Source organism: Fundulus heteroclitus, unplaced genomic scaffold, assembly GCF_011125445.2.
Source record: "Fundulus heteroclitus isolate FHET01 unplaced genomic scaffold, MU-UCD_Fhet_4.1 scaffold_733, whole genome shotgun sequence".
Taxonomy (NCBI): domain Eukaryota; kingdom Metazoa; phylum Chordata; class Actinopteri; order Cyprinodontiformes; family Fundulidae; genus Fundulus; species Fundulus heteroclitus.
In genome coordinates this window covers 19870-43492 of record NW_023397179.1, presented here as the reverse complement: position 1 = coordinate 43492, position 23623 = coordinate 19870, and the positions used below count along the sequence as shown (strand labels likewise).

General features: G+C 47.0%; 1 protein-coding gene across 1 annotated transcript; it reads right to left on the bottom strand.

Annotated features, from left to right (window-relative positions):
• Positions 1–5195: 5195 nt before the first annotated feature.
• tmem178 (transmembrane protein 178) lies at positions 5196–15649 on the bottom strand. Its single transcript, XM_036134073.1, has 4 exons — positions 14980–15649; positions 9306–9419; positions 8424–8561; positions 5196–6334 (listed from the first exon to the last, which is right to left on the bottom strand). The coding sequence occupies exons 1-4, from the start codon at positions 15485–15487 to the stop codon at positions 6093–6095; spliced, it is 1002 nt and encodes a 333-aa protein (XP_035989966.1). The 5' UTR covers positions 15488–15649; the 3' UTR covers positions 5196–6092.
• Between the last annotated feature and the right edge of the window lie 7974 nt (positions 15650–23623).

Genomic DNA, 23623 nt, shown 5'->3' with positions numbered 1-23623 from the left:
AGCAGAGTCCAGCAGGGATAGCAGAGTCCAGCAGGGGGCAGCAGAGTCCAGCAGGGGCAGCAGAGTCCAGCAAGGATAGCAGAGTCCAGTAGGGGGCAGCAGAGTCCAGTAGGGGGCAGCAGAGTCCAGCAGGGGCAGCAGAGTCCAGCAGGGATAGCAGAGTCCAGCAGGGGGCAGAAGAGTCCAGCAGGGGCAGCAGAGTCCAGCAGGGGCAGCAGAGTCCAGCAGGGGGCAGCAGAGTCCAGCAGGGGCAGCAGAGTCCAGCAGGGGGCAGCAGAGTCCAGCAGGGATAGCAGAGTCCAGCAGGGGGCAGCAGAGTCCAGCAGGGGCAGCAGAGTCCAGCAAGGATAGCAGAGTCCAGTAGGGGGCAGCAGAGTCCAGGAGGGATAGCAGAGTCCAGTAGGGGGCAGCAGAGTCCAGTAGGGGGCAGCAGAGTCCAGCAGGGGCAGCAGAGTCCAGCAGGGATAGCAGAGTCCAGCAGGGGGCAGAAGAGTCCAGCAGGGGGCAGCAGAGTCCAGCAGGGGCAGCAGAGTCCAGCAGGGGGCAGCAGAGTCCAGCAGGGGCAGCAGAGTCCAGCAGGGGGCAGCAGAGTCCAGCAGGGATAGCAGAGTCCAGCAGGGGGCAGCAGAGTCCAGCAGGGGCAGCAGAGTCCAGCAAGGATAGCAGAGTCCAGCAGGGGGCAGCAGAGTCCAGCAGGGGCAGCAGAGTCCAGCAAGGATAGCAGAGTCCAGTAGGGGGCAGCAGAGTCCAGGAGGGACAGCAGAGTCCAGTAGGGGGCAGCAGAGTCCAGCAGGGACAGCAGAGTCCAGTAGGGGACAGCAGAGTCCAGCAGAGTCCAGCAGGGATAGCAGAGTCCAGTAGGGGACAGCAGAGTCCAGTAGGGGGCAGCAGAGTCCAGTAGGGGACAGTAGAGTCCAGCAGGGACAGCAGAGTCCAGTAGGGGGCAGCAGAGTCCAGTAGGGGACAGTAGAGTCCAGCAGGGACAGCAGAGTCCAGTAGGGGGCAGCAGAGTCCAGGAGGGACAGCAGAGTCCAGGAGGGGGCAGCAGAGTCCAGGAGGGACAGCAGAGTCCAGCAGGGACAGCAGAGTCCAGGAGGGGGCAGCAGAGTCCAGGAGGGGGCAGCAGAGTCCAGGAGGGGGCAGCAGAGTCCAGGAGGGACAGCAGAGTCCAGTACGGGGCAGCAGAGTCCAGTAGAGTCCAGTAGGGGGCAGCAGAGTCCAGCAGAGTCCAGTAGGGGGCAGCAGAGTCCAGGAGGGACAGCAGAGTCCAGTAGAGTCCAGCAGGGACAGCAGAGTCCAGTAGGGGACAGCAGAGTCCAGTAGGGGGCAGCAGAGTCCAGCAGGGCCTGTCACTACCCGATCGGTACCGGTTGCACGATCCGTACCATCAGCTCATTTGCGCGTGCGCGAACAGAATAACTTCTGGTAGGAAATATTTCATTTTTCTTACTTTTTTGTATTTTTTTGAAGCAGGGGTTTCTTTTTGTATATCTTTGTATTTGCGGAAATATTGCATATTCTAAAAATTAAACAACAGAAATACATAAAAAATACATTGTTTTTTGTTTTTTTAATAGCAAAATTGTTTCCCAGTTGTGTTTAGGGTAATAAAAATATACATAAACCCCCAGCTATAAACACACATAGAAGTACAGAAACGTATTTGATTTTACATTTTTTTTGAAGTTTGAAGTTTTATAATTTATTTTATTTGCATATGTATGTATTTTGTGCTTAATAAATGTATTTTAATAAGGTATGTCTTCGCTTTGTGTGTGTTCTTTGTTCTATTCCCTGTTCATGTTTGTAAAAAAATAATAATAATGCGATATCTTCCCAGACTTCTGAGCATATCCGATGATGACGTCAAGCAATACAATGGAGAGAATGTAAAACGTACCAATTTCTTTCAGAAAAGTCTTCTGGATAATTTTCACCTAAACTAGTGCACTCTCACAAACTCCCACAGGTGCAGGGTCCCAGGTATTAAATGTTCACTTATATACAGAAAGCCTATAATTTATTTATTTGTTTTCTTTCACTTTCTTTTTTAAGGTATTGCATTACACATGTCATCTTAAATAATAATACATATGATTTAGCAATGGTATCAAGGTGTTACTCTATCTGTTGCTTTATGTCTGTTGGTTGTGCTGTTCTTTTTGCGTCTCTTTCCAGGTGATGGAGCAGACAGAGGACGTTTTATCATTCTCTCCCTTTTTTTCTTTCACCTCTTCTCCTTCTTTTTTTTCTCTCTTCTTGTTCTTCCTTTACTCTCCCATTGTCATGTCCATATAATTTGAAATTCTCCCTGTAGGAACCACAATAAAGCTATTTACAAGCATAAATCAAGCGGAGCATTATGGCGAAAGCTGTTCGCTCCACTTGTAAAAGCAAAATCTGTCGAGCTCCATCTGGCATTGAGACATCAATTCCTATTGCCACATTGCTAGACAGGACACTGGGGAAAAAAGTCTTCAATATTTTATTTACGATATAGTTTAGCATTATTTAATGATTTTAGTATAGAAATAAGTATTTTGAGTACCGTAATTACATTATTTTTTTGGCGACCCGGAAGTTATTCTGTTCGCGCTTGCGCAAATGAGCTGAAGGAACGGATCGTGCTACCGGTCACTGCTATATTATACACTGGAATGCTAATAGCCGCTGTTAGAACTCCCTATTTTCCCCCAGTAACTAGGGAATATGTGCGCTACAGCATCGAATAGCGAGGATTTTCTCATGTTCAGGGGGGCTTAAAACTTTTAAAATGTCAAATGCCATATATTTTTATGTTATGTTCTAAAACTATCAAGTACTGAGAAAGTCATGTGCTGAAATATTTTGCATTTTATTTATGTAAATATATATATATATATATATATATATATATATATATATATATATATATATATATATATACACATACTTATATATATATATATTTAATATGAATAACATGTAAAATATTTCAGCACCTAATTTCCTAGTAGTTGATAGTGTTAGTACATCCACTGACTGTAGAATTACCTGTGAAACGTTTTCACTCAGCCAGAAAACTGCTTGTTGTTGCAACCAAATCCTATTGGATTCTGTGAGAGTAGGGAGGAGCAAGATGGCGGCCAGTGACTTCAGTTTTTCGGCAAAATCAGCACTCCAGTGTATTATAGAGCTCAGTGCTACCGGTACGGATCAGGTAGTGACAAGGCCCACACACTGATCTCTATTTATTCACTGGATTGCTGATAGGCTGAAAAAAAAAAAAATAAATAATATATATATATGTATATATATATATATATATGTATATGTGTGTGTGTGTGTGTGTGTGTGTATATACATATATATATATGTGTGTGTGTGTGTGTGTGTGTGTGTGTGTGTGTGTGTGTATGTGTGTATATATAAATAAATAACATGCAAAACATTTCAGCTCATGACTTTCTCAGTATTTGATAGTTTTAGTACATAACATAAAAGTATATGGGATTTGACATTTTAAAAGTTTTTAGTCCCCCCTGAACATGAGAAAATCCTCGCTATTCGATGCTGTAGCGCACATATTCCCTGGTTACTGGGGGGAAATAGGGAGTACCAAGATGGCGGCCGGTGGCTTCAAAGCGACGTGTTCTACCAACGGCCAATCAGCATCCAGGGAATAAATAGAGATCAGTGGGGCCACAGAGTTCAGCAGGAAGCAGGCTGCTGGGGTATCAGTGGGGGGGGGGTCTTTACAGCTAAACTGGATTTTAATGGGACAGAGAGTCTGGGGGACGAGCAGAAACCCAGACGACTGAGATGGACCGGAGATATCTGGGTTCTGATCCGGGTGTTCCTGATCCTGGTTCCACAGGAAGGCCTAATCAAGCAGTACCAGGAGAACTAAGAGGCACTGGTTCTAACACAGCTGTTGCAGGTTCTGCCATGGATCAGACAGAACCACGCAGGTTAGCAGGATGCCCTTGGTTCTGTTCAATGACACCAGAACAGAACATATTCTGAACAGCAACCCGAGAGTCGGCTACACAGAACTTCCTGTCCCATCTGACCTATAAACCCTCTGGCTCAGTCCACTTGGTCCGGTCCAGTTTGTGGCTCAGCTCACAGCTGAACGATCAGAACAATCAGAACACGGCTGGAGTATATTCACTGGTAGGATCAGAACATTTACAGTATTTACACAGGTATGTCTGAGTTCTTAGCCAAACCTGCAGACGGTTCTGGACCAAAGTTCAAGGAACAGGTCTGACAGAAATTCTTCACTGATACCGTTTCTCAACTGAAGGTGCTGGATTGATCCAAACAGAACATTTTAGATTGTTAATCTGGGCCAGGCCATGGATCCATTCAGTTTGCTCTCACCCTCAGTACTGATGGAACCGGACCTGAACAACAGGTTCTGGAGCAAACAGTTGGACACCGGGTTTGAACTTAGAACTCAGTTCTTAGTGGAAAAAGCAGGATCCACGGGTCCTTGGCTGCACAGCTTCAAAGGAACACAGAGTGACCCAAACCCGATCAGAAAAGTCCTACAAGGTTCTGGACTGAAGCTTCGTAGCAAGCTGACTGATAAATAAAGATGTTTGTTTCATCCAGTCAGGTAAAAAGCTGCGGCCACCTGATCTCACCTGTTTCAGAAAGCTGGCTCAGTGGATATCCAGAGTAAGTTCCTGCAGACGGCAAACCTGCTACCGAGCTGAGATGTTTGAGCTAACTCTGAGTTTTTCCTTCCTTTTAGCCGAGATCTGGCTCGTCTGCTGAAGAGCAAACACTCCTCAGAAATCTCTGTCAGGAGGCTGATCAGACCACCATTAAATGTCTCATCATTTCTGGATTAATATATTTTCAAGGATTACTGTTTTCCGCTGCTGTTAATGATTTATTTAAATATTCTCAGCCGCACATCACTTTTCTAACAACGAGGGACGCTCTCAGTTCTGAACAATTTGTCTATGCTGCTCTTCGTTTTTATTCCAACAGCATATTTTTAATAAATGAATGAACATATCAGTTATTGCATCATTAATTGCAAATCTTTATTATAGCCAAGTTGTTATTATAGCCTAGCTGTAGTTGATTAAACAGAAGAATAACTTAGAACTGGACCTTTCCCCATTAAACAGTATTTTGATACCTCATCTTGATTTGCTGCCACGTCCTGTTAATGCCAGTCAGGCTTCACCTAGCCCCCCCCCTGAATGCAGTGTGAGGAGAAAAAGCTTTAATTCTTTGTCACGACACTCATATCACTCATGCATTTACTTTTTCGGCAATTCTCTGCAGCTAACTTACTTTTTCTGCAGCAACAGCATTCTTTATTTTTGTTAGTTATGGTTTAATATTCTTCATAAAAGTTTCAAATTCAACTATTGGGAAGTGCATGCTCCCATGACGTTATCTGCAATCCATTGATCAGGGCTTTTTGATTGGACGCTGAGTTTAGTTACCTGGCTGATATCACCTGTATCAGCCAGGCAGAGTGAGGAGGAACTACTCAGAGCAGCAGCTTTCTAGTCAGGGTAGATCGGCCATTCTTTCTGAAACGGTCGCTGGATGTTCATCAAGCTGAGTGATGAGAAGCGAAAATCGACTCAGTCCTGAAACAGGTGAGTTCAGTTTGAAGCTGAAGGTTTGGACTTTCCTGAAAACACTAAAGTTTTATTTCTGTTGACTTCAGATCAAGAAGAAGAGATAGTTTGGGTTTTTAAGGGCGGCTGGGTGTGAAAATGGATCAGGTTAACGAGCTTCATCGTTAACAGCCAGTGTTAACGACCTCAGACATTTAACGAGTTTTTGTGCCAACCTTCAGTCGTGATGAAAACCATTCATGAAGTTCATCATAGTCCAAAATAAAAATGTGACCTCATCCAGCAATGATGTCATAGCAGAAAACCTGCAAATATACTCAGGAGGTCCGAGTCCAAACAAAACTGGACCTGCAGACCCAATCAGACTCCTCATTCTTTACATCCACCAGGTGGCGCTCTGCTGAGCAATGGCTCTACAAACAGGTGAGCCTGTCCACCTGAGGTCCAATGTCCTGCCCACAGCAGAGTCTAAACTCGGTCCAGCTTCTCCTGACTGGCGCCTCAGACGGACGATTCCCGGGCCGTTTTGGATCCGAGCGCTCCGGCCCGACTTAGGAAAGGGAAGGAGGTTCCGAGGCAGCCGGACGCCACAGTCAGACCCAGACTGGCCCAAGCGCAGCAGATGGACCATCCGTAGCCGTGATCCACGTCCGCCGGAAGACCGTAGATGAAAGGCGGGTTCCTGGAAAGGTCGTAGGTCACGCTGGCAGCATACGTGCACAAAGAGATGGTGCAGAAGATCCCTGAGGACAGAACAGAACCAAGTCTGGATCAGAACACACGCTCACTGATGTCACATCCTGGTTTCTGAAAAAAGCTAAAACTGCTCCGTCAAAACATCAGAACATCTGCAGCTGAACCATCAGAACCTCAGCGCATAGGGGCTGAGGACTTTACTCACTCAGGGGCTATATCCTGATGCTGTCCCCTCATCAGAACCAAGTTCTGCTTGGTTCACGCATGTCTGAGTGATCCTGGTGAAGTCTGCTCCCTGTCCTGGAAGACCAGGGCTGTGACGGGTCTAGTAGAGCAGTCAGTACCCGCCCACTCCAGGAAGAACCTACCTGGACGGCAACGCCCAGCGAGCACTACCATTGCTGCTCAGTCCAGACCAAATGGCTCTTTTAGCTCCTAATCTGCCCAGCGACAGCAAACTGCTCCTTTTTTAGCTACAGATAAAATGTTTTAAGTGACAAAATGTGTTTTGGGTCTCAGACTTCCACCTTCCTAAATAATAAACTAATTGGCAGATGTGGATGGGTTTTATTTTTGGGAGCACGCTAGCTTGTGTTTGTCCGTGGGGACTGCTGGTGAACCTCAGCCGGTACCAGACTGGATGGTCTGGGAGATTAATTCTTAAAACTACTGCAATTTCTCCAATAAAACCGCCCAATGGAGACGCCACAGAAGCAAAACCGCTTGCTTAACTGTAACAGAACGGGCAGCGGCTCCTGGGGGCTGTCATGAGACGGTGGCACCCTCACGGGGAGAGGCGGCGTCGCAGTGAAGTTTCTTTCTTCCAGGTTTGAAAAATAGCTCCAGAGAACAAATAATATTATTATTTGTTCTACTATTATTTGAAGGCTTAAAACTTTTCTTTTTGACAAAAATTATAACTAGTGACTCATGTTACTCTCAGCTACCTTTATAGTTTTACTGCTATAGGCTTAGGTTACTGGAGTATATCAGGATCTAATTTTCTCACTATATTGAGTTCTACTGTTCTTCAATTATGCATTATGTGTTGTCATTTCTGCTTTAACTTTCTGTTCTCTCTCTTTTCTCTTCATAGTAGGTACACCTGGTCTGGCGTTCTGTTAACTGTGACATCATCCAGAGAAGACGGCTCACCCGCTACTACCATCTAATGTAGAACAGATTACTAGATCAATGTGTGCTTCTGTGCTTTTTTGTTTCTCTTGTTGTGTCTCTGCTCTGTCTTCTGTAACCCCAGTCGGTCGAGGCAGATGACCGTTCATACTGAGCCCGGTTCTGCCGGAGGTTTTTTTTCCCATTAATGGGTGGTTTTTCTTCCCACTGTCGCTTCATGCTTGCTCAGTATGAGGGATTGCAGCAAAGCCATGTACAATGCAGATGACTCTTCCTGTGGCTCTACGGTTCCCCAGGAGTGACTGCTGCTTGTCGGGACTTTGATGCAATCAACTGGTTTCCTTATATAAGACATTTTTGACCAATCTGTATAATCTGACCCAATCTGTATAATATGATTGAACTTGACTTTGTAAAGTGCCTTGAGATGACATGTTTCATGATTTGGCGCTATATAAATAAAATGAATTGAATTGAATTGAATTGAATATTGCATAAGAAATGAATCCTGGCATATTTCACCAAAGTTATGCCCACAGTTGACTTTGGAAGGCCAGGGTTCTTCAACTCCAGTCCTCCAGGTCCAGTCTTAGGTGTCCCTGGTCCAACAATGGGGTCCTCAGCAGGACTCTGGAGAACCTGGCTGCAGACCGAGGAGCTGGGTCAGGGATTTGACCCAGGGACACACCTGAAAGCTGCAGGAGGCCGGACCTGGAGGACCCTAGACAGAACCAGTAGCCAAACAAGAAACCAGGAACCAGGCTCTCTAAAGGTCTTTTTCTCTGAACTTTGGCTGCTTTCTGTCTCAGATCCAGTCCAGCGTTGGTGGAAGGGTTCCTCCTCTGACCTGAAGCCTTCAGGCACCAAAAGCCTGAGGGAAGATGCTAATCTGGAACAGCTTCCTGTTAAACAACAGGATGTAACCTCTCAGTGTGACCTTCAGTGCTGCTGCTCCCAGCAGGCGGGGGGGGGGGGGGGGGGGGGGGGGGGGGGGGGTGTTACCTGCCATGAGGAATAGCAGGCCGGAGACGTGCTGCGTCAGGCTCTCCTCCCAGAAGAATCCCACCGACGCCACGATGCTGCCGCACAGCAGGACAGCAGCCGCCATGCCCAGGAAGCCCGCCGTGATGCGCCGCAGATCTGAGGACGGACACAGCGTTACACATCTGGATGCAGCGTTACACATCTGGACGCAGCGTTACACATCTGGACGCAGCGTTACACATCTGGACGCAGCGTTACACATCTGGACGCAGCGTTACACATCTGGATGCAGCGTTACACATCTGGATGCAGCGTTACACATCTGGGTGGTTCTGCCTGTTTGGACCGCCCAGCATCTCTGCAGTGTGAAGGTTCTGGTCACCAGACACTGGGTCTGCTGGTACCAACTGAAGAGCAGGAAAATATCTTTTCATCTGTTTCTGTATCTAATGAGGCTGTTGCCGTGGTAACTGGCTACTGCTCGCCCCCTCGGTTACGCAACCCTGTCATATGTTTCCATGGCAACGTGCGACACAGGAAGGACGGCAGCCGAGGAATGATCAGCCAATAGGAGGCTGAGTTTCTGAGTGATGTCACACAGGTGTCATCAGACTGCAGGTAAACTTCACATCCTGTTTGTGTGTGTGTGTGTGTGAGTGTGTGCGTGTGTGTGTGTGTGTGTGTGTGTGTGTGTGTGTGTGTGTGTGTGTGAGTGTGTGTGAGTGTGTGTGTGTGTGTGTGTGTGCGTGTGTGTGTGTGTGTGTGTGTGTGTGTGTGTGTGTGTGTGTGTGTGTGTGTGTGTGTGTGTGTGTGTGTGTGTGTGTGTGTGTGTGTGTGTGTGTGTGTGTGTGTGTGTGTGTGTGTGTGTGTGTGTGTGTGTGTGTGTGTGAGTGCGCTCACGTAGCAGGTGCCACTCGTCTTGTTGGATGGTTCTGGTCAGGTTCAGAGGGATGTTCCGTAATCTGATTGGCTGAGAAAAATGATACTTCACAGCTGTGCAGCGATCTGCGATACCTGCAGAGACACACAGGTGAGTCACACCTGGGGTGATGTCATTAAAGCCCTGCAGAGAGAAAGCTGCAATAAACAGAACTAGAAATGAGCAGAACCGGTGCTGGGCTCCAGAAAAACGGAGGATGCCCTCTGGTTACTATTTATTCTGACGGGTGCATTATGGGAAATGTAGTGTGGTTGCAGTGTTGAAGTGATTCCTGCTCCTCCTCCTGCCCGCCCAGCAAGGATCGATAGTTCTAACCTGATCTGGGATCAGGGTCCGGCTAATGCGGTGTACTGACCAGGAACATAATGGAGCTGATGTGATTTGAAGCGAGATAATCTGATGTGTGGTCTGAGTGCTGCCAGGTACCGCCACTCTGACCTCTCTCTCTGAGATATAACAGACCATGTCGCAGTGACCAGGGCTTCCTGCCTAGAGAAGAATAAAGGGGTTCTGCAGAACCTGCTGGTCTGAGATTACCACACCCTGATAGATTACTACACCCTGATAGATCACTGCACCATGATAGATTACTACACCCTGATAGAGTACTACATCCTGATAGATTACTGCACCCTGATAGATCACTGCACCCTGATAGATCACTGCACTATGATAGATCACTGCACCATGACAGATTACTGCACCCTGATAGATCACTGCACCATGATAGATTACTACACCCTGATAGATCACTGCAACATGATAGATTACTACACCCTGATAGAGTACTACATCCTGATAGAGTACTACACCCTGATAGATTACTGCACCATGATAGATTACTACACCATGATAGATTACTACACCCTCATAGATCACTGCACCATGATAGATTACTACACCATGATAGATTACTACACCCTCATAGATCACTGCACCATGATAGATTACTACACCCTGATAGATTACTACACCCTGATAGATTACCACACCCTGATAGATTACTACACCCTGATAGATTACTACACCCTCATAGATCACTGCACCATGATAGATTACTACACCCTGATAGAGTACTACACCCTGACAGATTACTGCACCCTCATAGATCACTGCACCCTGATAGATCACTACACCCTGATAGATTACTACAACCTGATAGAGTACTACACCCTGACAGATTACTGCACCCTGATAGATCACTGCACCATGATAGATTACTACACCATGATAGATTACTACACCCTCATAGATCACTGCACCATGATAGATTACTACACCCTGATAGATTACTACACCCTGATAGATTACCACACCCTGATAGATTACTACACCCTCATAGATCACTGCGCCATGATAGATTACTACACCATGATAGATTACTACACCCTCATAGATCACTGCACCATGATAGATTACTACACCCTGATAGATTACTACACCCTGATAGATTACCACACCCTGATAGATTACCACACCCTGATAGAGTACTACACCCTGACAGATTACTGCACCCTGATAGATCACTGCACCATGATAGATTACTACACCATGATAGATTACTACACCCTGATAGATTACCACACCCTGATAGATTACCACACCCTGATAGAGTACTACACCCTGACAGATTACTGCACCCTGATAGATCACTGCACCATGATAGATTACTACACCCTGATAGATTACTACACCCTGATAGATTACCACACCCTGATAGATTACTGCACCCTGATAGATCACTGCACTATGATAGATTACTACACCATGATAGATTACTACACCCTCATAGATCACTGCACCATGATAGATTACTACACCCTGATAGAGTACTACACCCTGATAGATTACCACACTCTGATAGATTACTACACCCTGATAGATTACTGCACTATGATAGATTACTACACCCTGATAGATTACTACACCCAGATAGATTACTACACCCTGATAGATCACTGCACCCTGATAGATTACTACACCCTGATAGATTACTGCACCATGATAGATTACTACACCCTGATAGATTACCACACCCTGATAGATTACTGCACCCTGATAGATTATTACACCCTGATAGATTACTGCACCATGATAGATTACTGCACTCTGATAGATTACTACACCCTGATAGATTACTACACCCTGATAGATTACTACACCCTGATAGATCACTGCACCCTGATAGATTACCACATCCTGATAGATGACTGCACTATGATAGATTACTGCACTATGATAGATTACTACACCCTGATAGATTACTACACCCAGATAGATTACTACACTCTGATAGATTACTACACCCTGATAGATTACTGCACCCTGATAGATTACTGCACCCTGACAGATTAGTACTCCCTGATAGATTACTGCACCCTGATAGATTACTACACCCTGACAGATTACTACACCCTGATAGATTACTCCACCCTGATAGATTACTACACCCTGACAGATTACTACACTCTGATAGATTACTACACCCTGATAGATTACTACACCCTGATAGATTACCACACCCTGATAGATTACTACACCCTGATAGATTACTACACTCTGATAGATTACTACACCCTGACAGATTACTACACTCTGACAGATTACTGCACCCTGGTAGATTACTACACCCTGATAGATTAATACACCCTGACAGATTACTGCAGCCTGATAGATTACTGCACCCTGATAGATTACTACACCCTGATGGATTACTGCAGCCTGATAGATTACTACACCCTGATGGATTACTGCAGCCTGATAGATTACTGCACCCTGATAGATTACTACACCCTGATGGATTACTACTATCTGGAAAACAACAAACCATCAGCTCACGTTACAAACACACAACTGGTTCACAGGTTCTGATCCAATGATAATCGTTTCTACTGGCTCTCACAAGCTTCAGCTTCTCGGACGTTTGGTAGACATCTATGCAACATTTCAGGAACCAGACGATTCAGCGAGCTGAGCACGATCAGAAGAAATAAAACACAGAGGAGGTCAAGATGCTGCTGCTGAGGACTATCTGCACGCTAACGCCTCAGCGAGGGTTGCTGGTTCTGATCCATCCCAGCCAGCCTTGCTTCCACCAGTAAAATCAGCTGCTTGTTTTTTTTATTTTTTATAAAAATGAAGACTGTGTCTTGTTTCTGCATGTCACGTGTAATTATGTGCATCCTGAGCCTGACTGCCTCATCAAACAATCCTTATGATGTTTGATGAGGCAGAAGTTAGGCAGTTCCTCCTGTAACTGGACTGCTGGTGGTGGTCAGCGGGTCCCGTGGCGCCGATGTGTGGGAGCCTCTGTCAGTCTGGGACAGGGCAGCGGTGGCTGCTAGCTAGCTCACCACCGTCAGGGTGGGACTGTAGGGTGTCAAAGCTGCACAAGTACAAGACATTATTATTGTTATTATTATTATTATTATTATTATTATTATTATTAATAATAATAATAATAATAATAATAATAATAATAATAATAATAATAATAATAATAATAATAATAAATTATATAGGACATTTTTGACCAATCTGTATAATCTGATTGAATTTGACTTTGTAAAGTGCCTTGAGTTTCATGTTTCGTGAATTGGCGCTATATAAATTAAACTGAATTGAATTGAATTGAAATTTACCAAGATAATAAAGCTACTTGGTTCTTGATGCCTGCTGGTTCTGTTCTGATCCATCCCAGCCAGCTGTGGATGTGTCAGGTCAGAACCTTTAATGAGTGAAAGCTCAGCACCATACTCAGAAACAAACTGTAGAAGGTTCCAACCGTCTCCAGAAATAAGAACCCAGACGGTTCCAGTTCCTTGATCTGAACCTCTCTGTGGACTCTGTGTTCTGTCTTGGTTCAGATGGATCCAAGTTCTACAGACAAGGAGGGGGATCAGTTGCAGATTCAGTAAAAACAACAGAAACACCGGCTCCAACATCAGGCTGGCTGACAAAGAGTTAAAAAAAGCAGGTCCAACACAAAACTGTCAGCGAATACCAGAACCACAAAAACTTCAAATCCAACCTTATTACTCTGTACCAACCACAATCAGCCAAACCAACCCGGTACCAACCAACTGGACCTGTATGAACAAATCAACCCACCCTGCTCTCATTAGCTGGTAATATGGACAGACTGCTGGTACTGATCCACAGGTACCGGTCTGCAGGTACCAGTTCTCGGGTACCGGTCTGCAGGTACCAGTTCTCAGGTACCGGTCTGCAGGTACCGGTCCTCAGGTACCGGTCCGCAGGTACCTGTCCTCATGTACCGGTCTGCAGGTACCAGTTCTCAGGTACCGGTCTGCAGGTACCAGTTCTCAGGTACCGGTCTGCAGGTACCGGTCCTCAGGTACCGGTCCTCAGGTACCGGTCTGCAGATACCAGTTCTCAGGTACCAGTCTGCAGGTACCAGTTCTCAGGTACCGGTCTGCAGGTACCGGTCCGCAGGTACCGGTCCTCAGGTACCGGTCTGCAGGTACCAGTTCTCAGGTACCGGTCCTCAGGTACCGGTCTGCAGGTACCGGTCTGCAGGTACCAGTTCTCAGGTACCGGTTCTCAGGTACTGGTTCTCAGGTACCAGTTCTCAGGTACCGGTCTGCAGGTACCGGTCCTCAGGTACCAGTTCTCAGGTACCGGTTCTCAGGTACCGGTTCTCAGGTACCGGTCCTCAGGTACCGGTCTGCAGGTACCAGTTCTCAGGTACCGGTCCTCAGGTACCGGTCTGCAGGTACCGGTCTGCAGGTACCAGTTCTCAGGTACCGGTTCTCAGGTACCGGTCCTCAGGTACCAGTTCTCAGGTACCGGTCTGCAGGTACCGGTCCTCAGGTACCAGTTCTCAGGTACCGGTTCTCAGGTACCGGTTCTCAGGTACCGATCCTCAGGTACCAGTTCTCAGGTACCGGTCTGCAGGTACCGGTCTGCAGGTACCAGTTCTCAGGTACCAGTTCTCAGGTACCAGTTCTCAGGTACCAGTCTGCAGGTACCAGTTCTCAGGTACCGATCCTCAGGTACCAGTTCTCAGGTACCGGTCCTCAGGTACCGGTCTGCAGGTACCAGTCTGCAGGTACCAGTTCTCAGGTACCGGTCTGCAGGTACTGGTCCTCAGGTACCGGTCTGCAGGTACCAGTCTGCAGGTACCAGTCTGAAGGTACCAGTCTGCAGGTACCAGTTCTCAGGTACCGGTCTGCAGGTACTGGTCCGCAGGTACCGGTCTGCAGGTACCAGTTCTCAGGTACCGGTCTGCAGGTACTGGTCCTCAGGTACCGGTCTGCAGGTACCGGTCTGCAGGTACCGGTCTGCAGGTACCAGTCTGCAGGTACCAGTTCTCAGGTACTGATCTGCAGGTACCGGTCCGCAGGTACCGGTCCTCAGGTACCGGTCCTCAGGTACCGGTTCTCAGGTACCAGTTCTCAGGTACCGGTTCTCAGGTACCGGTTCTCAGGTACCGGTTCTCAGGTACCAGTCTGCAGGTACCGGTCCTCAGGTTTGGGGCTGAGATCACATTAGTACATTTCTTCTTCTATCAAACCTTCCATCATCATCCATCCATTCACTGATCCTTTCATGCTCAGTGCAGATGTGTGTGTGGGCGCGCGTGTGTGCGTGCGTGTGCGCGTGCTCGCGGACCCCGGTCGATGAGCTTGTCGATGTCCGGGTCCAGTCCCTTGAAGTAGCACTTCCTCCACAGGCCGGAGTGGGTGGAGAAGAGCGGCCTGCCGCACTCCGTCTCCAGGATGCCCATCCCCAGGATGGCCCTCCAGTTTTCCAGCAGCTCCTCCTCCCTGCTGCCCACATGAACGGGCTTCATGAGCGCCACGTCCCGCTGCCGCGCCGCCGCGCCGCCGGTGTCCACCAGCGGCAGGTGGTAGATGGGCATCTCCCGGTTCTTCTGGTCGTTGGAGTCGGAACCGTCGCAGTTCTGCTTGTGCCTGCGCGTATCGGTCTGGTACCAGTGGTCCGTGGAGATGGCGGTGACCAGCAGCAGCAAGGACAGCGAGCTGAGCGCCAGGCTCACCGCAGACACCTTCACCGTGATGGGCCGGGCTCTCTCCATGGCCGGCACCGGGGGCGAACCGGTTCTGGTCCCGGGGCGGCCGCTCGGTCCGTTCTCAGCGCTGGTTCCGTTACAGGGCATCTTGAGCTGCCATCCTCCTCCTCCATCAGCTGTTCCCGGTTTGCCCTGGAGAGCGCGTTGTCATGCCGACTGGCCTCAGAGCTGCGTCAAGGTGCGTGCAGGTGGGCCGCCGCACCGGAAGAGGCCCCTTCAAAATAAAACGGGCGCCTTGTTTCCAGAAAAATCCCAACGACTGGGTGAGTGGAGCGCGTTGCTTTTCCTGGTAATGTGAGATGAGCTTTGATCTGCCTTCTGTCTGAAAAAGGTTTATGGAAGAACTAGAAGTGCCAGAGGTTGTTCAGTTTCTAAGCTTTTGTCCTGAATCTGGCCTTTTAGGATGTGCTAGCAGCTGATCAGGGCGTGTTGTCATTGTGCCTCTGGGTTTACCTGCTGCCTGTCAGAAATCTCTCATTTAGAGTCAGCACTGCTGCACTGCAGAACAAACGTTCTAAGCCAAATGTGGCTTTTTGTGTCCCTGCTGCTGCTCTTCAGTGAGGGAACCCACAGGGGTCTCTGTTAGGCCCCTGGTTTTTCTCTTGGTACCTGCTTCTCCTTGGGTCTATCTTCAGGAAACATGGCCTTTCCTCCCATTTATGCAGATGACACCCAGGTTTATCTTCCTCTTAAAAGAGCCGAGGCTTCTCGTGAGATTAACTGTTTAATGTTCCGATGATAAAAAATTCTGCATGGCTTTGAACGTTTTACATTTGAACAATAAAAGCAGAACATCTTAACCCGAACTCTAAAAGGGAAGAAGGGGTGAGTGGAAGTGGGTCTGGGTTCTGGCCAGGTGGGAAGCTTCTGGTCGTGGACTGTAGGAGGTGAGAGAGGAGAGACAGGCTGCAGGTTAGATGGTGATGGACGATGCAGGGAAGGCAGCGGTTACTGTGGTTGAGTCGAGGTGTGGCTCATGGCGGAGGCTGGAAGGGTCTGAAGGTGATCCAGGACAGAAGAGCCACGGCCGGCTGGAGTGGCAGGAAGGCAGAAGGGATTCAGGACTGCCAGAGGATCTTTTCCAAGGAGAGTTCTTCTATAAACCACAGAAGAGAGAAGAAACTCCTCCTGATTGGCTTAGATGAAGAAGTGATTATTCATCCACCTGTCGCACCCTTCAGGAGAAAGGTAAGAACAGCACCACACCTCCACAGAACCTCATACCTGACAGTGGTACCGTCTCTGGAGGCTTGGGTGTCACCTAAAGTTTAAACATCCTCTAGTTAGACCGGACCTCCTGACCAGAATGGACCTCCTGACCAGAATGGACCTCCTGATCAGACCAGACCTCCTGACTGGAATGGACCTCCTGATCAGACCAGACCTCCTGACTGGAATGGACCTCCTGACTGGAATGGACCTCCTGATTGGAATGGACCTCCAGACCAGAATGGACCTCCTGACTGGAATGGACCTCCTGACCAGACCAGACCTCCTGACTGGAATGGACCTCCTGACTGGAATGGACCTCCTGATTGGAATGGACCTCCAGACCAGAATGGACCTCCTGACTGGAATGGACCTCCTGACCAGACCAGACCTCCTGACTGGAATGGACCTCCTGATTGGAATGGACCTCCAGACCAGAATGGACCTCCTGACCAGAATGGACCTCCTGACCAGACCGGACCTCCTGACCAGACCGGACTAGAGGAACGGGATGATGCAGAAAGAGCATCTGTCCAGGAAAGCAAGGTGGAGTCTCACCTGCTGCGCTCCTTCATCATCAGGTAGCAGCGGAGGAGAGCCGTCCTCCCTGCAGATGGAGACGCTGCAGTCAGCTGCACCCTGCAAACCAAAGTTCTGATCAGGTTCTCGTAACGCCCTTCTTTGTGTGAACCACCTTCTGTTTCCGCAAAATCTGTCTGCTCTTATAAAACCGCATCTGTTGCACACTAAGAGAGAACGGTCATTCTGGCCAACTTACTAAATATCATCATCATCATCACCAGCAAACATTTCTTATTCTGGGGAAACATCATCATAATCTCCTCGGCTGTAAGAGAGTTTATTCTGTTTATTCTGTTTATTCTGTTTGTTCTGTTTATTCTTTTTATTCTTTTTATTCTGTTTGTTCTGTTTATTCTGTTTGTTCTGTTTATTCTGTTTTTTCTGTTTATTCTTTTTATTCTTTTTATTCTGTTTGTTCTGTTTATTCTGTTTGTTCTGTTCATTCTGTTTGTTCTGTTTATTCTGTTTTTTCTGTTTATTCTTTTTATTCTGTTTGTTCTGTTTATTCTGTTTGTTCTGTTCATTCTGTTTGTTCTGTTTGTTCTGTTTATTCTGTTTTTTCTGTTTATTCTTTTTATTCTGTTTGTTCTGTTTATTCTGTTTGTTCTGTTTATTCTGTTTATTCTGTTCATTCTGTTTGTTCTGTTCATTCTGTTTGTTCTGTTTGTTCTGTTTATTCTGTTTGTTCTGTTTATTCTTTTTATTCTGTTTGTTCTGTTTATTCTGTTTATTCTGTTCGTTCAGTTTATTCTGTTTATTCTGTTTGTTCTGTTTATTCTGTTTATTCTGTTTGTTCTGCTTGTTCTGTTTGTTCTGTTTATTCTGTTTATTCTGTTTGTTCTGTTTGTTCTGTTTATTCTGTTTATTCTGTTTATTCTGTTTGTTCTGTTTGTTCTGTTTATTCTGTTTGTTCTGTTTGTTCTGTTTATTCTGTTTTTTCTGTTTATTCTTTTTATTCTTTTTATTCTGTTTGTTCTGTTTATTCTGTTTGTTCTGTTCATTCTGTTTGTTCTGTTTATTCTGTTTTTTCTGTTTATTCTTTTTATTCTGTTTGTTCTGTTTATTCTGTTTGTTCTGTTCATTCTGTTTGTTCTGTTTGTTCTGTTTATTCTGTTTTTTCTGTTTATTCTTTTTATTCTGTTTATTCTGTTTGTTCTGTTTATTCTGTTTATTCTGTTCATTCTGTTTGTTCTGTTCATTCTGTTTGTTCTGTTTGTTCTGTTTGTTCTGTTTATTCTGTTTATTCTGTTTATTCTGCTTGTTCTGTTTGTTCTGCTCGCCGCGCTCTGCAGCAGGTCTGTCCTGTTCAGATTAGAGTTCAGCTACAGCAACACAGCTTCTTTATTCCAGTGCTTTTATTTTGAAATTCAAAAGGAAACTGAATGTTGCATAACTGGAGCTGACCTAACTGGAAGAGATAAATGATGATGAAGAAAATTCAATTCAGTTCAATTCAATTTTATTTATATAGCGCCAATTCATGAAGTGTGTCATCTGAAGGCTCGTTAGAAAGTCCTCTAAAGAAACTGCAGATCAATTTATCCTTAAATGAGTCTGAAAACCAAAGGAGCAAACACAGATGTGATAACAGCAGAGACAGGTTTTATTACAGCAGACAGGTGTGGTCAGATTAGACAGGTGAGATTACAGCAGAAACAGGTGAGATTACAGCAGAAACAGATTTTATTACAGCAGACAGGTGTGTGTTGTATTTTCCTTCTAGGCGAGGCAAATTTATCTGTAAAGCCCATTTCAGTACAAAAAAGGCAAAGTGATTAAAACATGGGAAAATAAAAACAGAATAACAGAGAATTAGTCTCATGTGACTCGATTGGACTCATCATTATGCTTGTCAGCTTTATCTTGTCTCCATGACGACCGGATGACTGAGGCCTCATGGGAAATCCCAGGTGAATTCAGTTCTTGTCCTCCCAGAAAGAAAAATGAAAGCTCAACGATGAGGTTGATCAATAATTCAGCAGTGTCCCCGCTGGCCTCTGCTGCTTCCTGTAACTGAACACCTCCCCCTCTCCTCACCTCTCTGAAACCTTCCAGGAGCCCCCCACCTCCTCTCTCTGGTCTCCAGCTTTAAATAAACCTACGCCAGGCAAACGCTTACCTTCAGTCAACATTCACAGGAGCACAGAGACCTCTGTTCTAGCTCTAGCATCAGCAGTCTGGCCCAGAAGGATGAGAATCTGCTCCAGAGTCAGAGGACGTCCCGTGTGACGGTGTAATGAAAGTCAGAGGACCCGCTGTCCCATGAGGAGGAAACCTGCTCCAGATAAAGATCAGTCCACATTCAGAGGGCCAGGAGCTTCTCCTTAAGCAGACCTTAAAGCTCTGGTCTGAAGGCAGCCAGCATCTGATCATCTCTGAGGCCTCTCCTGCAGACCAGGAGAAGCCTGGCTGCAGCTTGGCCTCAGAGCGAGAGCTGCTGCATGTTAATGAGACGTGTTAACCACAGCATCGCTCAGACCTGCTCACCCGCCCGGCCCGAGCCAAACATCTCAGCCTCCATCGTCTCAGACACAACCTGCAGCTACGAGGCAAACATCTCAGCCTCCATCGTCTCAGACACAACCTGCATCTACAAGCCAAACATCTCAGCCTCCATCGTCTCAGAAACAACCTGCAGCCACGAGCCAAACATCTCAGCCTCCATCGTCTCAGAAACAACCTGCAGCTACGAGCCAAACATCTCAGCCTCCATCGTCTCAGACACAACCTGCAGCCACGAGCCAAACATCTCAGCCTCCATCGTCTCAGAAACAACCTGCATCTACGAGCCAAACATCTCAGCCTCCATCGTCTCAGAAACAACCTGCAGCTACGAGCCAAACATCTCAGCCTCCATCGTCTCAGACACAACCTGCAGCCACGAGCCAAACATCTCAGCCTCCATCGTCTCAGACACAACCTGCATCTACAAGCCAAACATCTCAGCCTCCATCGTCTCAGAAACAACCTGCAGCTGCGAGCCAAACATCTCAGCCTCCATCGTCTCAGACACAACCTGCATCTACGAGGCAAACATCTCAGCCTCCATCGTCTCAGAAACAACCTGCAGCTACGCACGGCTGCGTGAGATGGCCGGACGGTTTCCATGGTGAGTTGCCGTGGTGAGCAGGGACCCATCGCAGAGATGTTAGAATAAAGTCCACCCATACAGCAGGATGTGGGGAGAAGAACCCGTGTAGGTTCTACGTGGGTTCTGCAGGAGGTCTACAAAGGTTCCTCAGGCTGGTATGAACAAAAGGAGAGGACATCAGAACCCTTCTACAGATCATGAAACCTCTTCTCCCTGTTTTGTTCCTTCACAGTTAGACTCAGACAAACTTATTAGAACTTATTTCAAAGTTCTAGCTACTAGAAGTCACCCAGCTTAGATAGAAAAAGAAAAAAATATGTCTCTAAATATGACTATAGGATCAAAAATCGATCACTTCTGAAAAAAAATATCATTCCAGATTATGCCAGGAACAAAATCCATAACATAAATCATTGTATTTTCTGTCCTAATCTCTGTCTCAGTCCATTGGTGTAATATGTGAGTAAGGAACAAAGACATTATATACGCCGACGCCTCATTACGTACTGGAGCGCATCCTGCGGCGACGCCATCTTGGATGGGTCTCTCCTACTCCAGGCTGGCATAGCAGCCAACAGCAGTAAAGGCAGAGGGAGCAACTTCACCGTATTTTCTGCAGTTTATGGTCACAATAACCGGTGATAGCTACTGAAAGTAGATCATGTGGTGCAGATCAGCATTTTGGACTGAGACTGGTTGGCAGAAATATGAAGACATGATTGTTGGTGTGTAGAGGAGGCTCAGGATTGTACACGTGAGAGAGATAAATATGAAATATATTCTTTTATACATATATTAATATGTAATACCACATGTCAGGGCCGGATGATAATTCAATAACAATATATATATTGATCAATAGAAGGGTGGTGCGATAGGAAAAATGGGTCAGTAAAAAGTTCAATAGAACAGTTTTCCTTCCTTATGCATTCTATCATGTAGGTTAATATAGCAGTCATGACATCCTCCCAACCAATCACACGCAGACTCACTAGTGAACGACTCAGTTATGAACGACTCACTAGTGAACAGCTCACTTGTGAACGACACTGGGGGGAACCATAGAGGTGTTCACCCACTCATGCAAGAACCTCCATTGGTCCTCAATTCAATTCAATTAAATCTTATTTCTATAGCTCCAACACATCCCATCATCATCAAGGTTCTTTCCAAAGTCAGACTCCATCAGATCCTCCAGGTTGGTGAGAAAGTTTCCTCTCTAAGGAAACCCAGCAGGTTGCATCAAGTCTCTCCAAGCAGCATTCACTCCTCCTGAAAGAGCGTAGAGCCACAGTGGACAGTCGTCTGCATTGTTGATGGCTTTGCAGCAATCCCTCATACTGAGCATGCATGAAGCGACAGTGGAGAGGAAAACTCCCCTTTAACAGGGAGGAGAACCTCCAGCAGAACCAGAACCAGGCTCAGTGTGAACGCTCATCTGCCTCCACCCACTGGGGCTTAGAGAAGACAGAGCAGAGACACAGAAAGCTCAGAAGCTCACATTGACCCAGGAGTACTTTCTATGTTAGAGAAGACAGAGCAGAGACACAGAAAGCACAGAAGCTCACATTGACCCAGGAGTACTTTCTATGTTAGAGAAGACAGAGCAGAGACACAGAAAGCTCAGAAGCTCACATTGACCCAGGAGTACTTTCTATGTTAGAGAAGACAGAGCAGAGACACAGAAAGCACAGAAGCTCACATTGACCCAGGAGTACTTTCTATGGTAGATGGTAATAGAGGATGATCTGCCTCCCCTGAATATGTCACAGCTAACAGAACACCAGACCAGGTGTACCTTCTATGAAGAGAAAAATGACTTAAAAGCTGAAATAACAACAAACAATGCAGATTGGAGAGCAGTAGGAGAACTCAGCAGAGAGAAATAGATCCTGATGTCCTCCAGCAGCCTAAGCCTATAGCAGCATAACTATAGAGGTAGCTCAGGGTAACATGAGCCACTCTGACTAGAAGCTTTGTCACAAAGGAAAGTTTTAAGATTAGTCTTAAAAGTAGACGGGGTGTCTGCTGACTGTCCTTACTGTGCATCAGATGTTTTCTCGTGCAAGAACCTTTACCTTTACAACTTGCTGCCTTATGCTGGTGAAGATTCTCCGGTCTGGTCATCCAGGTCATGGTGATTCCAAAAAAAGTAAAAAACAAAGCAACTGGACGTTTTTCCGTAGTTGAAGACGTTTCAACAGAAACAGGTCCACCCCTTAGTAATGGGCGGTCGTTAAAGTCATTAAGCCAGCAGATTGAACAGAAACTGGTCCCCTCCTCTGTAACGAGGAGTCGTTAGGGTCGTTATTGGCCTGGCTTAAAGGAGCAATGTTTTGATCACCCATACGAGGGTGAGAACTGAGGTGATACCTCTCTGAGGAATCACCTCAGTTCTCACCCTCACTCTGCTGAATCTGCATGTTATCTAAGCCATTACAGGCCTTTGTTAGGCAGTAGTATAAAGCTTGGTACTCATCATTACTCCAGACTTTTTGAATTGACAAAGCTTCCTGGAGAGGAAGAGAAACGTCTTCAACTACAGAAAACAAGTCCAGTTGCTTTGTTCTTTACTCTTTTTGGAACTTGCTGCCTTGCTCAGAAGTTCCTGGGAAGCTAATGTCTGAGCTCAGCTCACTGATCCTCAGCTTTCACTGACCGGGTTCTTGAACCCAACCTCCCCTCCCCCGTACCCTCTCCTCCTCCTCTTCCTCCTCCCTCCTTCCTCCTCCTCTTCCTCTTCCTCCTCCTCCTCCTCCTCCTCTTCCTCCTTCCTCTTCCTCCTCCTCCTCTTCCTCTTCCTCCTCCTTCCTCTTCCTCCTCCTCCTCTTCCTCTTCCTCCTCCTCCTCTTCCTCTTCCTCCTCCTCTTCCTCCTCCTCCTCCTCCTCTTCCTCCTCCTCCTCCCCCACAGACGTTATTGATCACCGTCCTGAAGCTCAATCAGCTCATATCGACTGACAGGATGGAGGCTCTTGGCTCACCTTGTGCGGGTCGAGGGGAGTCAAGAAGGGGGCTCTGTGGGGGGGGGGGGATTATTCTGGGTGGGGGCGGGGCTCTGTGGGGGGATTATCCTGGATGGGGGCGGGGCTCCGTGGGGGCGGGGCTCTGTGGGGGGGTATTCTGGGTGGGGGCGGGGCTCTGTGGGGGGGGGTTATTCTGGGTGGGGGCGGGGCTCTGTGGGGGGGGATTATTCTGGGTGGGGGCGGGGCTCTGTGTGGGGGTGGATTATAATGGGTGGGGGCGGGGCTCTGTGGGGGGGGGGTATTCTGGGTGGGTTTAATTAACACCCAGTCAGAGCGGCGGCAGCCTCGCTCTCTGAGGTGTGAAGGTCACGGCTGTG

Coding starts and splice junctions, on each gene's coding strand:
- tmem178 (XM_036134073.1), bottom strand. CDS start 15,487: ATGCCCTGTAACGGAACCAGCGCTGAGAACGGACCGAGCGGCCGCCCC. Junction 9,420..14,979: donor CGACAAGCTCATCGACCGGG/GTCCGCGAGCAC, acceptor GTGTCTCTGCAG/GTATCGCAGATCGCTGCACA. Junction 8,562..9,305: donor AGACGAGTGGCACCTGCTAC/GTGAGCGCACTC, acceptor GTCCGTCCTCAG/ATCTGCGGCGCATCACGGCG.